This window comes from Penicillium brevicompactum (genome assembly GCF_028827555.1).
Source record: "Penicillium brevicompactum strain IBT 35665 chromosome Unknown utg000001l_segment0_segment0, whole genome shotgun sequence".
In the NCBI taxonomy this organism is placed as follows: Eukaryota; Fungi; Ascomycota; class Eurotiomycetes; order Eurotiales; family Aspergillaceae; genus Penicillium; species Penicillium brevicompactum.
In genome coordinates, this window is record NW_026623203.1 from 1,320,583 (window position 1) to 1,335,137 (window position 14,555).

The following is a 14,555-nucleotide window of genomic DNA, read 5'->3' on the forward strand; positions in this document are numbered from 1 at the left end:
TCAGTCGACGAACTCCCAAATTACATTAGGTTCCTAACGGCGTAGATCTCGGGCCAGCTACGCACGGACGCTAGTAGCTCGTGAAGCTTATGCCATTATGGGTGTACGTATCACAACGCGTTGAAATGATCACTATCGCTTGTTTATTCGCCTTGGGTTGTCTCATTTTGCTGGAAGCGCGAATGAATAATATGTATGTGCCGCAGGTATTACGATGTCATTCCCTGCTCTCCCTGCCTTCCTTCTGCGTCACGCCTGGGGCGTCCGGGTGGTCTTCGCCCCGTGACTGGACTACCCTTGGAGAGAGAGTCGAGCTGCCTTCTCAGCATCGCTACCTCTTTTTCAGCATGGCCGACTCTTCTCGGAGCAACGATACTTCCTGGTACCCGCCCTGCATGGTCTTCATGCCTCGTGCCATATCGTCGTTCCAGGGATTTTGTTTTTCGAGCTGACGTTCCATGGACCTGGAAGATTCCTATTAGCTGATATTTGCAGCACGCGTGAATTGTGCACCCACAGAACTCGTTTGTCTAGACTAGAATGACATTAGCCTCACTCGTAACTCCGGCATGTAGGGGGGACTGACTCGTTCAAACAGCTCACACACCTGTCAATAGACACGGGAGCATCAAACGTTTCATTAGGGTCCGCTGCGGGACCATGATCATCCGCACTTTGGGTCTCCATAGCCCAATCGGCGTCTGATCTGTCTCCTGCGTCTCCGTCTCCTTCGTCTTCATCCATCGGCGCATAGCTTTCTCCTGCGCAGGATTGTGTTTCCATGTCATAAGAGCAGTCCTCATCTTGGGCAAGCGGATCCGACCCGGGAATGCTCCAGATGTCGAAAGGCTTGGAGGCAAGCGCAGTGCGCAGTTGCCTGGAGAATGGATTCTGCACGATATCCATAGCTCAGGTCTTGTCAAAAAGGCGAATGAACTCCAAAGGATTGAAGTAAGGGTGGGAAGCTACGGCCAGACCTTCTGACCGACGGAGGTCGCACTTGATTTATAGTCCGGATGGGGACGATGATGGAGAGCTTGAACCAATCAGAGGACTAGAGCTGTATGCCCTGCGAAATCCAGGCGCCCTTTGATTTCCAAGTATACCCCAAAAACAAAATATAGGTGGCTGGACAGTAATTCTAACTGCAGGTCTAGACTCACTACGGGGGTCTAGAGGAGAGACTTGATAATACCTTGAGGGCCCTCGGAGAGAACCACTCGGCCTGCAGGCAAAACCCTTCTCTCCTTGTCCCCAGATGGATTTCCGGCGGACGATATCAGAAAACAGCTATCGTCCGAGCGAATGCAGGCTCACGAGTAGGGCTTTTTTCCCTTCGTTCAATGGGACGCAGCATATAGTTGACGCAGCTCGGCTGGACTGAAGTTCAGAGATCCCAACGACCCTTTCCCCTCCGAGAAATCGAAGGACCGATAAACAAGCAGGCATGGCCAAAACTAGCTTGGTCATCGTTGCAAGGATGTGTAAAATAACCAATTCTCTCAAGTACAGCCCTTTACGATCTAGTCGACCTCATTGTAGCCGGCCCCACTTGAGCAATTCGAGTGGGCTTGAAGGCGATGGACCAAAAGAAATGGTGAAATATAATAGAAAAAAACTGTGAAACGAATTGCACTAAACTCGCTTCGCCAAAATTGAGCTGGTATTAATTCAATGACCATCAAATATGCCCGGGAAGATTAACTCCGCAGATTCCGCCTCAGTTCAATTACTGGCGAGGAGCATCCACCCTTAGAATGAATTAATGATATACTTGTTCAAGATAGGAATGGTGAGTTGGAGTATACAACAGTTAAATTGATGTCGTCCGTCGTTCTTCACCCCATGTCTTCCAGTGCCCTCACTGCTTGATTTTCTTACCGAGCTTGACGGTTGATCTTTTTGTTGACACTTACCCTGATTACCACAATGCCGAAAGGTGCCTACATTCCTTGGACTGCATCCGAGGAGAACAACCTCGAACCATGGTTATTTGAACACCGCTGGATGTCGTGGGAAAGAAGGGCCGAAGAATATTCCAAGCAACACAACAAATACCGATCATTCGAGTCGCTGCGAGGGAAATACAACCAGCTCCAGAAAGGGATTAGACGACGGCGTCCCATCTCTAACAGAATATCCGCACACACCCGCACGGTGGCGCGTAGGGCTCGGTACCGGCATCAGAGGCTTCCAAAGGGCTTCCCTCCTCGCCCTCCTGTCTTTAGGCCTCAGACCCCGGATCCTTGGGCTCGCCGAATCTTGCAGCAACAGAAAATATCTGAAACCTCACTCCCGAAAGCTTCTACAGTGACCTTGCAGTTCCAGGATGACCATGAATCCCCCAGCCCAGCATATCATGTCACCCCGGGTAGGTCGTCGTGAAGCCCGCATTGAATCGCATTGACGATTGCTGATTGCCTCTTTAGTCTACATGAGCCCCAAGCCCTTCTTTCGTCGACGTAAACAGCCACTGTTTGTTTCACAACTTTGGGAGAAAATGCGCCGCATCCATATTTCCACGGGAGAAACCGGAAGTGACTGATTCAAATAGGATGGACGGGCAATACAAAATGAGCATGGTGGTTTTGTGGCAGGAATGGATATGTAATAATGCGGATGGATGTATACAACATCTTTACATGGGAATATAAATATTGGATAAAGCTCCGTTACTGCGCTTTCTTGGCTAGTCTTCTCCCATTCTCAAATCTGGCGCAGAGCTTTAGACCAGAGCTAGTGATGGTCATCTATCCACGAGGGCGGAAGTACGGGTAGTGAGTTCATGGCAATGGAAGAAGACTGGCCCTGGACCTGTTTCCTGTCCTCCTCCTATGGCCTGTGTTTCTGGATTAGGGCTAATAATGTTGCTTGGTAGCGAATTGCGTTTGCACTTTACAATCGGTTATTTTCACCGATATATCTCTTCCTCTCGTAATTATACACAGGTACATCGTGGCTGTAGAACTGACAGGAAAGGGCAGATTGACTCCAGTGATCAGGAAGAAGGTCTATTTCTGGACTTTCATCTCGGCTTTCATCTCGTTGGGGTGCGAACGAGCTGCTCTAGAGTGAACAAAGGGTGTGGACTGTGTAGGTAGGCAGGTATGTTAACAAAAAAAATTCAAATCCTGGCAGCTACAAGTCGCTCCACTTCAGAACTATTCCTACCTTTGCGTTATACCAAAGCTTGATCTTGATATCCGACATAGCTCCAACATGACTAAAATGCCTCTGTTACTTACGTGAGTAACCCCAAACTTACGGAAAGAGTTCAGGAGAGGATTGCATTTGTCCGGTGTTTTCCCGAAGCTTGGAGCCGAATACCAACTCGAGCTTGAGCAACTCGGATTCTTTCTTTTCCTTTCTAGATCCTCAACCAAGGTAGCGAAATGGATAGACCGGTTGCTAATCATGCATGCAGCCAAATTGGGCTGTTTGATCGCCGGGGGTAAGAAAAACGGCCCTCGTACGTAATTACAGGTATGCCTAGAGTGGGCCACGCCCAAACCCCGAGCGGCTCGCATTGCAAGCATTTCCACGGTTCGCCCGTCTAGTGGCTCCACAATGTCCCCACCTTCACTGACAATATGACTGAAGGCAATAATGTTTTGGTCAGTTGGAAATCCAAAGCCGAGCAGAAATGAATATAAACTAGACATTAGGATCTAGCTAAGATGGAAGGTGGAAGGCGCCTGAATCAGCAACAGAGGCAATCATCCCCGCGACAGTTCGAGAAGTAAACATTGGTCTTCTACCCCGTTTGTGATAATATCTATGAACTCTAGTATATTAATTTAATAAAAAGTCCAACGTCTGAAATTTAACGAAAAAAAAACTACAATTCGCCCAAATTGTATTATTATTGCCACCAAAATGCAACTTAACAAAGCTCGATCAAGGGGAAACCTACAGAGGTACAATTTCGAAAGCCTAGTTTTCCCAGTAGCTGTTGAAAAAATGGCTCGGCAATCTTGTCTGTCAATAATATCTGATTTCTTCCTCTTCGCTTTTGACTAAACATTCTAGATTGAAACATATTGCCAATTCATGCAGAACCAGGTTCTTGCTTGATCCTAGCACGCCTCTGGCGCGCCGCCTTGGGTAGGCGCGCTGGATTTCCCTGAATAGTCGAAATTCCCAGCGACTTGCATATGCTATTCACACGAGTTTTCAAGCCGAACTCTCTCTCTTTGAAGCCATGAACCTCGTCGCGCAGTTGTTCCATTTCTATCTGTAGCCTAGCGTTGTACGCTGCCTGCTCTTGGAAGCAATTTTCGATTGTTCTGTTTAGATCAGCAGCATATCATCTAAAGTGCTAAGCAACGACCCCGACCAAAGCCAAATGAGCATTTCACGGGGTGTGATAGCGGGGAAGAAGGCACTCACTGGGTTCGCTCATCCAATCTAAGAAATATCAGTTAGCAAACTGAACGTGATTTACAGGGCGCATAGATGCTATGAACTCACTCCTTGACACATGCGAGCAAAAGATCAAAAGTATCTCGCTGTGGAGACCCTGAATTTCAATCAGCTCTGACCTTAGTATTAACAGCTGTACCTCTGGGTACTCACGGCAAATATTTTCCTCGCTCAATGCAGTGATTCCCACTTCCCTAGGGCTGTGATCACTGGGAGGGTTGCTATTGACAGAGGGATTTTCTGTGATATCCATTTTGAGAGAAGAAAACAGAAGAGTAGTTGCCTGAAGAAAATAATACTCAAGGAGAAAGATGTCTTTATAGAGAACGCGAGTCCTTGAGCACGTGACGAGGGCCGTCGGCTGATCTCTCGTATTTCCATTTGTCACACATGCTGTACAATAGTGACAAAAAACGCTTCACACTTTCTGATTCAAGTTATAGTTGTATGTATAGGAAGTATTCTGTCCCAAAACACACGGTCTTCTCAATCGAGCTGTTGGAAAATCCAAGTTTCAGCATCCTGCGACCTCGCTATCTCGAAGATCCCCTTAAGCTCAGATTCCTTTAACTTCAGCAAATAGCATGTATGTATCGGCTCTCGCCGGGCGACCGCAATGTTTAGTGCGCGTGCTAGCTGGTTGATCATTGTCGAAAATTTTTATTTTCACTTAATCACCAGACAGACGCAGACCCCACTGAAACTAGTGCGGTTATATTTATCAAAGTTCCATCGACCCATTTCTGTATAAGGTCCGTTTTGTTCAAACCTCGGCCAATAGCAACTTTTAGTTGAAAAATAATGCATTATCACAATTGAACAAAATAGATCGCAGTACCCACGGATAGTACGTAAGCGCAGATGACCAGTGCACAGATATAAGTTTGAGGGAGCTCCTTTCTTCTACCCATGCCAGCACTTCACTGTTCAGATACATATCTCGACCTTTCGATTTCTGAGGTGATTTGAATGCATTGCACACCGTGCAACTTGTATCGAGGTGACCATCATTCTCTGTCGAGTTCGACTGGTAACACTTCGCCTACCCCAGGCTCATCGCCATACCCAATGGGAACCCTCAATGTGCGGGATGGTATCTGTTCCCATATATCGAGAGTACAGACGCCGACAGGTCGGACTCTCATGCGCTCAAAACGAATCTGGTTACCCGAGGAAGACAAAACAATTGTTTACCTCCGAAACCAGGGAAGAGGATGGCTCGCCATCAGCAAGCATCTTAATGAGAGAAGTCCAACTGCCTGTCGCCTCCGATATCAAAACTACTTGGAACGATGGGACACTTGGGATGATTACAGCAAGACTCAGTTAGCGCAACAGTATCTGAAGTATGCCCTGACTTTGTTCCCGATGATGCCATTATACTGATCTTTCCATTTCTTTCTAGACACAAATCGGAGCTGTGGCTCAAGGTAGCCAAGCAAATGACTGTTCCTCCGCGCGCAGCAGAGGGCATGTTTTGGGAGCTCGCGGAGAAAGAGATCGCTAGTCGCGCTGGCATCGTTCACCCAAGTCGTCTCAAACATTCCCCATTGAGCGTTGAATTCAGCTCTAAGAGAATTTCCATCAATGGTATATTGAAGAGAAGTGACTTGATCAATCACAACGTCAAATCAACAACTCAGCTTCCATCGTTAAGGGAAGTTCTTTCTACCCTTTCTCAATGTTCAATGGTCACAGAACTTCCCGCAATGCAGTATTCGTTCGCCTGAGTACCACGTCTCAGCACAGCTTCCATCTGTTTTTTGTTCCGCCAGAAATAATCCAAGATACTGAGCTTCCATTAGATGGATCCTGGGGAATCTGGGTTGCCCACCGACCGTCTCATGACATGGCTTTTTGAATGACGGATTGTGCAATACTTCAGGTTCCACTCATTGCCGAAGTTTTGATTTCACCGAAAGAAACCATATTTTTTACTGTAACTAAAACAAAGATTGGAGATGTTCGAGATTTTGGTCAGTTTTCCCATTCCGTGGTGCTAGTGTACAGGTCCGCTCGAAATTAGTTTCACCATGTTATTCTCTTCGGTTCTTTCTTAAGTCTTGGCCAGACCCACCTCGGCCTACATCTGGACTAGCCCATCAATTACTGTCGAATAGGAAAAGGGTAATGAAAGTTCACTAGCTATATCAGGCCTAGCGTTGATAAAAATAGATATTGAGAAGCAATCAAAGAGAACAAATTGGTGAAACTGATTTCGAGCGCGTCTGTATCCCATAATCAACGTTACAGGCTCTATTTACTTCCGATTTTGCACCGATCTGAACTAAACTAACTCCAACAAAATAGGTCATAAAGGAGTGCAGGCTATAACAATCGAAGGATACAGCCTCAGCAGCCATTTAAACTTGCTCTTATTGAAGCAACTTTTCTATCTTAGTTTCCCAACTCAACTCATTCAACTTACCACGGCAGACGATCATGATCTGGACTCGCTTCACGAGTAACTGAGGATGAGACACTACAATCTACCATTTTCTTGGACTGCAATAATGATTTGCAGAAAAGGTATATTCCTCCTTCGTAAGACATGGTTGGTCAGTCCTTGAAATTTCGCAGTCGTAGATGAAGGCATTAGAAGAGAACGTGGAAATTACTCGACACCTCGACCTCCCCCTCATGAGAACTGCTCTGGCCCATAATACAAATACACTCTCGAGATCCACAACCGCATCTTATTGAAACAAACAGCATGTTAGAAAGCAATGCCACTGGGTCTGATGTGGCTGATGAAGACTACCAGTCTGAGCGCTAGGAGGATGACAGTAATCATCGCTGGCTCTCCAGACAAAGCGCTGATGGTTAATCGTCTCAGTATGACCATAATACCCTTCTTGCTGGCAATTTACATTGGCTTGGTCATTTATTGTCTCATCAACCTGACGTGCAAATCGAACGGGAGACACTTGCGCTCGCAACCTCGGATATGACCTCCTCGAATCAGCCTGCTCTACAATGTATGGCGTTCAAGAATCTTGTTGATTCTAAGCTACTGGTGATGTATTAAAAAAATTACTTGAGAAACCTCAGAAAAGAATTGACACGCTTCGTAGGTTTCAGGTTTCATTAACTTTACCTGGCCCTTGAATACATATTAAACGATCACATGCCCAATCCATCGTGATCATGGATCGGATTAGATATCTTATGTCTCGTCATGTTTGATATGAAAGTTTATAAAAACCCATTTGACCACGTTCAGTGTTCGTCCTTGGGTACTGTATCGTGAAAAAGTAAATCATCTAATTTGATCACGATCGAGGCATATATCTCAATTGATGAAGACCCTGACTACAGCACTACGTGAGAGATGTGGTATTGGGCAAGGGTGACTTTTGCTGGAGGTACTTATGCGGCTGTTTCAAGTACACCAAAATAAAACTTCATCGAGGGCACTCCCCACTATAACGCTGTTTAAAAACTGTGAGGTTCCTCATGCGTGTAAAGAGTTAAGGTATCTGGCCATCGAAGGCACAGAACGTGAGCGTAAAAGGTAGTATGGCATTCAGACAAGGGGCCGAAGAACTTGGTCTCCGGAAACTGACTAGCTTGAACAAAGGCACGCCACTATAAATTGCAGATCAACGGCAGCTATCTTTCCGATGTTTCTATCCGGAGCAGTACAGCCCTAAACAACCAAGCCTAACCCTCCATGCTTCTTGTTTATTATCTATTGAATTGAGTTTTGTTAGATTGCAGATATCTGTGACGCACAGGCTGCTCGTTATGCATCTTTCGGATATGCTTTGACAATCCGCTCTTGCTCTTATACGCCTTTTTGGAACACATATGGCACTTGAATTCTTTCTCAGAGTCCAGAGGAATTGTGTCTTTGTGACGACTGCAATCATATACCCGGGAGAAGATGGTACTGCAGGCCTCCCCGGTGACTGGACTCGTGAAATCGCATTTGTAGGGGCCAGTTTGGTCATTGCATAGAGTATCATTGGAGGAAATCAAATCAGACTCCCTCAGTGTATGTATATATGCGTCTGACTTGCGCGCATCGCCCGATGAATATGTTTTCAAGTCGTCCACACAACAGTTGCATGAGCATTCAAGAGTATTGGGTGCACACAACGAACCGTTGCCTGGGCTTGACATGCTCTTTTCATATGTAGTCTGGTCTTGAATCAACAGCGGACCTGTAATGGTCTGCTGGAGTACCCCAAGGTCGTTGGATGGCGTCGCGTCAGTGGGAAGTGTATAGGAAGGATCTCCAGTTGAATTTAGATCATATGAGTTATTTGATAACTCCAGATCCGCTGAGGACTCGTAGGGAAAAGCTGAGCTCGAGGAGAACTCTCCATATGGGAAGTCAAGAGGGGAGCAAATAGGCAACGGTATGAAAGAATAGGCAGTCATATCTGCTGTTGAGTTATACTGCGCCAGGCTCGGTGGAATAATGGTACCATTGTAGGACTCTGGAATTTTCCAATCGTAGTAGGAGGAGCTCATATCATTCGTAATTTCAATTTGAGTCACGGCCGTGTCCGTGTTTGAAGTCGGCTCAATTTGAGGTAACTTCAGGGTGTTGAAATTCATTGGAAGAAATGAATTTTGGCAAACAGATGAGCATCCAGTCGCTAGCGCTAGATCACCGAGAGGTGCATTCCGTTGACTCATCCTGGACTCTTTATTCATCTGTGCTGATTGGTGTCCGAGCTCCAATGACAGGAAGGGATCAGGAGACACTGTAGAAGTTGGATCCAAGGAGCCTACTTGGGAAACACCGAGTCCAACATGGGTTCCATTGAATGTCATATCTTTGGTGACGCCAGTTGGCTCTATTAATGCGTAGAAGTGTTAGCAGTTGAGCTTTTCTGCGGGAATTCATTTCGTACCACAAAAAACATGATCTTCGAGTTCAAGCCAACTGTATTGCATACCGGTCGATAATACTGAACCGCTATGTTGGGTCTGAGGTGCAGATGAATCTTGCATGCAAGGAGCTAGTATCGCCCCATCGACATAGCTCCCCTCTTGACTCAAAGGATTGATACTCAAGTATGAATTTTCAAAGTGTTGGGTCGGCTCATAGGGGGGCACAGGAAGTGATGGAGAGCATCCCACTCGTGTATCGGTCTCTGATGGCAGAAACTCGGCAGTCAACATCGGCATGTTATTGCTGCACTTTGAATCTGCGGTGTTATGAAGCCGCGTCGACATGATAACATCAGAGCCAACGTAGTATCCAGAAAAAATAAAAGGTGTGGTGAATCAAATGAGAAGCCGTTGTAGGGAAGCGCAAAGCTTTTAGTTTTGGAAACCGCAAGAATTTGAGAATCGGCGGAAAATGGCGGATTATAAATGCAAGAACATCTCCAGAAGCGGTTTCAGTCGATCAATCTGTTTATTTGATGTCCTGTGGGTCTCGTTCCCAGGAACAAGATTCAAGCAAAGCTCCACTTCCTCTCGTTTCCATTTGCCCGTAAAATCATGATGACTATCATCATTGACCTATCAATACCAATTATCTATGCGGTTCCCAGGAGCATGTGCACACCGATGACTCCTCGGTCTCCATTCTCACAAGGCCGTCATGCAAGTCAGGGTTGGGAGAGACTTCACCGATAATTGGTGACTCAAGTTTTCCATCCGTTTCTCACCTTCAGTGTTTACCTAGCTATAGTATTACCACAATCACTAAATCCAGAGTGGAGAACGGGGCACACACTAGCATCCAAGAGGCTGGAAATGGTATTGTGATCGCCCATCACATAACTCGAGGCAATAGATTGCGATTTTGCTGCGGGTTTTGTCATAAGGGTTTTTCATGCTTCATTCGATGGTGAGGTTCGTGAATGCGAGATACATACTGTACGCAGCTTGTCAAACTCTTATAATTCTCATATTTGGCATATATCACAAACAATTCTTGACTTTCAAAGTAGCGCATCATGTAGACTTGTTTTCTGGCATTCGTGTTTTGTTTCCTTACCCTTGTCTTTTTACCTGAAGATACTAGGCTTTACGGGAGCCAAAGGAAAACCCCCAGAAGGCTAGTTCATGGTGATCAGACCAGCCCGGACTGCAGACATGGCACGAATTGGCTTGCGACAAGATACGGATGACGTATGCACGTGTTCTTACATGTCACATCAGAGCCCCGAAAACAGTGCAGTAATTTTCCAATGTTTATTTGCCACCGGTGAATCTCGGCCCATTGATCAGGGCAGCATTTCCGTTATTACCAGCATCAGGCCCCGCAGCTCTACAAGCATGCCCGATTACTATACTTCTCAAACTTCACCAGATTGAACCACACCGACTAAGTTTCGCTGGCTGCCAGGAGTTTCGACCACGAGGATATTGAAAATGGGTTAGTCTCTCCACTTTCATGGACACCATAACAATATTCGGAATAATAACAACTAGAAGGCTGCTGGAAATTTAATTTTAGATTTCGCTCCAGACCTTTCGTTCACCCAACCAGCGACAAAAATTCAACGGCTGCCGATGCCCATTCGAGCGGTCACTTATGTGGTAAAGGAACGCTTCGGATTACCCATGGCGTCAAAGATCCCGAAAGATCGTACACCAACCAAAAGAATGACGATATTATGGCATTCTCAAATTGGTTGTGCAAGACTAGGTGGCACAACAGAGGCTTAGAGGGGGAAAGCACCATCGGAACCAACATCAACGTGACGCGGGAGTAGGTGGGAGATTGAGAATCTAGAAATTACATCTCCGGATAGCAGACCTAGATTTGATCTATCTCTCGGCTGCAAATTGGGCAGCCAAGATGATATAGGGGGTGGTGGTTGCCTGATGACAATGTTGGTGCCGGGTTGGACTAAAGTTCAACTGAATCTACACTATAAGAATACCACAAAAAAAATATAGTATCAATCAACCGCTTTGATGGCTCATCAGCGGCAACAACGCCCTCTGCACTGCGTGTAGAGGTTGCACTCAGAGCACATTGTGGTTTAATGTGACAACTAGCTAGCCTCAGGATGAAGTATTCGAAATAAGAAGTCACGGAGTTTCCAGAATTCTTTCTCTATCGCCGCTTTGAATTTGCTTGCAGATTCACGCAATTCGTGTTTTTTCTGTGAGCTTTGAGGGCTGTCGTCCGAGTGAATCTTCTTTGACATGAAGTGCACACAGCATTGGGGTATATGCCCTTTTTTTCACGTTGATGACGGAGAAGATTGCTAAAATTGGAGAAAATCTTCCCGTTACACCCATGATCCCAGCATTTGAGTTGTGTGCTGGCAGCTTGGCGCTCTTCATTCCACTCCAAAGTGGCCGGCGTACGGTGGAGTTGGTGATTGAGATCAATATCGTAGTTGTGGTGGTGGTGATACCGATTCGCAATTGCGCCTGACGAAAATTGGGTGGAAAAATCCCCCCTGGGGTCATGAGGGAGCACAGAAAAATTATCTGAGGCAGCCGACGTAAAGTTCAAGGATGAATAGCCATTTATGGCCTGTGTGGAGGCTGGTTCTTCCAATCGCCCAGTTGGAGCCTGGTCCTCGGACCCGAGGGTGCGTGCTGATTGCATATAGTATGCCGAGCTCTGAACCCACATATCAGGCGTTCGAAGCCCTTCTGACGAAGAACTACTCCTGCCATTTGGTCAGGTGAGATATTTGAAGTGTGGCACGACTTTACTCACGCATCGAATAGCACTCTGGGTGGTGAATGGGGGAGAGTGGGAATCTGGGGCGATGGACGGATCTTCGGGTGGTAAGCTGCTGAGTGATTTTGCTCTCGGTCAGAGATATATTGCTGTTCAAGAATCTCGTTGGGTATCTGGCTCCAGATTTCAATGCTCTCTGGGTCGGTCAAGGTGGTTTTAACTTGACTTTCGGAAATGTGCATCCTGGTCCCACTAGTCATTAGACAAAGACACGCCGAAGGAACCCTTTTGCACGCTGAACATAAACGCCGCGGATCCATGTTGGAATTATGGCTCGCAGGCATTTCAAATTCTTTTTCTCCGTCCGCGGAATGGATTCTTGGGCCCTGTCTATGTCAGTTCTATTCGAGGGACTACTGAAGAGAGTCGACCAAGGAAGAAAACAGAGCAGACGGACTTTCTGGCAGAATAGTCAGAATTAATGGGCCGATATCTGAATCCGAGACATGCCAAATGGATTGAAAAGGGATATGAAAGAGAAGACCCCAAGTAGCAAGGAACTAGGGAGTTGAATCACCTACCAATTAGGCATTACCACTCAATGACCGGGTTCTACCATAGCTGGGTTTGATCCACATCAATTTGAACACAAGTACATATGTAATTTTGGTACTTTTACGGAAACATAATGTGGAGCCTCCTGTAATTATTACGCGACCATACCATACCACTGCTTAGCGGGATGGATCTTGTTGGTAGCACTGACCGTTTTTTGTTTTTTCTAAATGATGGTGTTGCGCCATTCAGTGACGCCTCTGTCCCCGTTGAAAGATCAAGATTTGACAGAATCTCTATTAGGCCACAAGTTATCCCAAAAGCCAGAGGTCTATTTATCTAGGAATCTGTCTTCCAGCTCAATTGTAGTCCTTTTCTGATAGGACAATCCTGAGTCACACAGTGTGAGTTCCCAGAGTGCTTGTCTCTGAGAGGAAGGATAGTGACGACCGCAAGCACAAACCCCAGCATATTCTAAACCATGGAGTCTCAGAAAAAGGGTTTACTCGGCCTGAACGAATATGCCCAATGCCTTTCCGAAAAGCTCTCTAAATACGTCCGAGCCGGAGGCAACCTTACAATTATTGTTCGCATCACCTGTGAGCAGAGTTTTACGCCTCGTTTTGATGATATGTGGAGGCAATCGAGAACTGCAACGACATCAGAATATGGCAGGTGGGATATCAATTTGGCTGTGACAACTTTATCTGCATGGGCTGTTTCGGAAGCTCAAACGAGTATCCGCTGCGAATCACGGACATGAACAAGGCTTTGCAAATGACAACAGTAATGACAGAAAGAGGTTCTCCGGAGCCAGCGAGGAATCCTGATATTCACAGGAAACTGATTGCAATATGGGGCATTGACGCAACAGAAGTCATCGATTTGCGAGACGAGCGTGACCTGTGACTTTAAGAAAAGGCACACAATTCCGGAAATGTGCGCTCTTGTGACGCTTATGATATGATGAGAGAGTATGTTCTTAGGCATACAGTCATTCCTCCAAACTGGTGAGATTCTCACGCATGTCCGCTTCGTATACAGCCCATTAAAATTGGCGTGCACCGTGGCAAAATTCAACTGGCCTGTGGCAGATATCGGAAATTGAAGTACTCGACGACAATGCCTGTAAGGACTCGGTTCTTTCTTTCGATTATCGGAAACGTCCAAAAGATCGTATTGAACTAGTCGCGAGGGAAGGCAGGCTTATTGGAGGGCCGCATTTATTTCTCATTCGGTTGGTCGGGTAATCGTGATATGGACAAACATCTGTTCAGAAAAAGTCAGCTCACAAAAATTCAATAATGAACCAATTGATAGATTGGGTGGTGGCAATGAGGGAATCTTTCTAGAGGGCCACTTTCCTTCAAGCCTACTCACTTGGTTCAGTCTACTGACTCCTCGAAGAACCAGTGAGCACTGAGAACAGAGGAGAGATTGATCATAGGAGTGCCTGAATTCAAAGATGGTATGTCTTCGCAAACATACAGTGGCTGCTTGATTTAGCCCAGTCCTGGGCCACGTAACTCCCATCGCTCTGCATATGATGGCCTTGCTCGAGTTGGGGCTCGACGCGAGCATCGATAGAGTGAGCATCTCTTGGCCAGCCGCTTTGGAGGGCTTTTATCGAATGAGTTGGGTTCGTGCTGTGGAGATTCGGCGCTTTGCTTGGATCCAGACTTCATGCCAGAGAGAGGTTAGCTAAGATAACAAAGTGTGACTGTTCTTTTCCTCGGGATGGCAAATAACAGAAATTGGAGCTTGCCTGGATGAAGGGAAAGACCACCCAGTGGCCTTCTGATTTGTCTTTGCGTATATTTCTCGATGAATGAATGGTCGATGCGGTTGTGACCAGGCTGGATTGATTGAATGGTTTGAGTTCGGGTACTGGAGGGGGCAGCCTGTGGTAGCCGGAACACCTTTGTCCGTCCCGATGGGGACTTCTACCCGAGGAATCAGTCCCAGG

General features: G+C 46.3%; 6 protein-coding genes across 6 annotated transcripts; 2 read left to right on the forward strand and 4 right to left on the reverse strand.

Moving 5' to 3' along the window:
- Positions 1 to 331: 331 nt before the first annotated feature.
- On the reverse strand, positions 332 to 906 carry N7506_000275 (uncharacterized protein; the record flags this gene model as incomplete). The annotated part of the gene is made up of 3 exons (XM_056949571.1): positions 332 to 464; positions 518 to 535; positions 608 to 906. The coding sequence occupies 3 exons, from the start codon at positions 904 to 906 to the stop codon at positions 332 to 334; spliced, it is 450 nt and encodes a 149-aa protein (XP_056815486.1).
- A 1,023-nt stretch (positions 907 to 1,929) lies between these two features.
- On the forward strand, positions 1,930 to 2,545 carry N7506_000276 (uncharacterized protein; the record flags this gene model as incomplete). The annotated part of the gene is made up of 2 exons (XM_056949572.1): positions 1,930 to 2,371; positions 2,430 to 2,545. 2 exons carry the CDS (start codon positions 1,930 to 1,932, stop codon positions 2,543 to 2,545), a joined length of 558 nt encoding a protein of 185 aa, XP_056815487.1.
- Positions 2,546 to 4,048: 1,503 nt separating this feature from the next.
- N7506_000277 (uncharacterized protein) lies at positions 4,049 to 4,675 on the reverse strand (the record flags this gene model as incomplete). Its single annotated transcript, XM_056949573.1, has 4 exons — positions 4,049 to 4,286; positions 4,390 to 4,407; positions 4,471 to 4,519; positions 4,576 to 4,675. The coding sequence occupies 4 exons, from the start codon at positions 4,673 to 4,675 to the stop codon at positions 4,049 to 4,051; spliced, it is 405 nt and encodes a 134-aa protein (XP_056815488.1).
- An 815-nt stretch (positions 4,676 to 5,490) lies between these two features.
- On the forward strand, positions 5,491 to 6,152 carry N7506_000278 (SANT/Myb-like DNA-binding domain-containing protein; the record flags this gene model as incomplete). Its single annotated transcript, XM_056949574.1, has 2 exons — positions 5,491 to 5,768; positions 5,828 to 6,152. 2 exons carry the CDS (start codon positions 5,491 to 5,493, stop codon positions 6,150 to 6,152), a joined length of 603 nt encoding a protein of 200 aa, XP_056815489.1.
- A 1,919-nt stretch (positions 6,153 to 8,071) lies between these two features.
- N7506_000279 (transcriptional regulator family: C2H2 zinc finger) lies at positions 8,072 to 9,564 on the reverse strand (the record flags this gene model as incomplete). Its single annotated transcript, XM_056949575.1, has 3 exons — positions 8,072 to 8,113; positions 8,158 to 9,230; positions 9,333 to 9,564. The coding sequence occupies 3 exons, from the start codon at positions 9,562 to 9,564 to the stop codon at positions 8,072 to 8,074; spliced, it is 1,347 nt and encodes a 448-aa protein (XP_056815490.1).
- Positions 9,565 to 10,714: 1,150 nt separating this feature from the next.
- N7506_000280 (uncharacterized protein) lies at positions 10,715 to 12,276 on the reverse strand (the record flags this gene model as incomplete). The annotated part of the gene is made up of 3 exons (XM_056949576.1): positions 10,715 to 10,728; positions 11,635 to 12,020; positions 12,071 to 12,276. 3 exons carry the CDS (start codon positions 12,274 to 12,276, stop codon positions 10,715 to 10,717), a joined length of 606 nt encoding a protein of 201 aa, XP_056815491.1.
- Between the last annotated feature and the right edge of the window lie 2,279 nt (positions 12,277 to 14,555).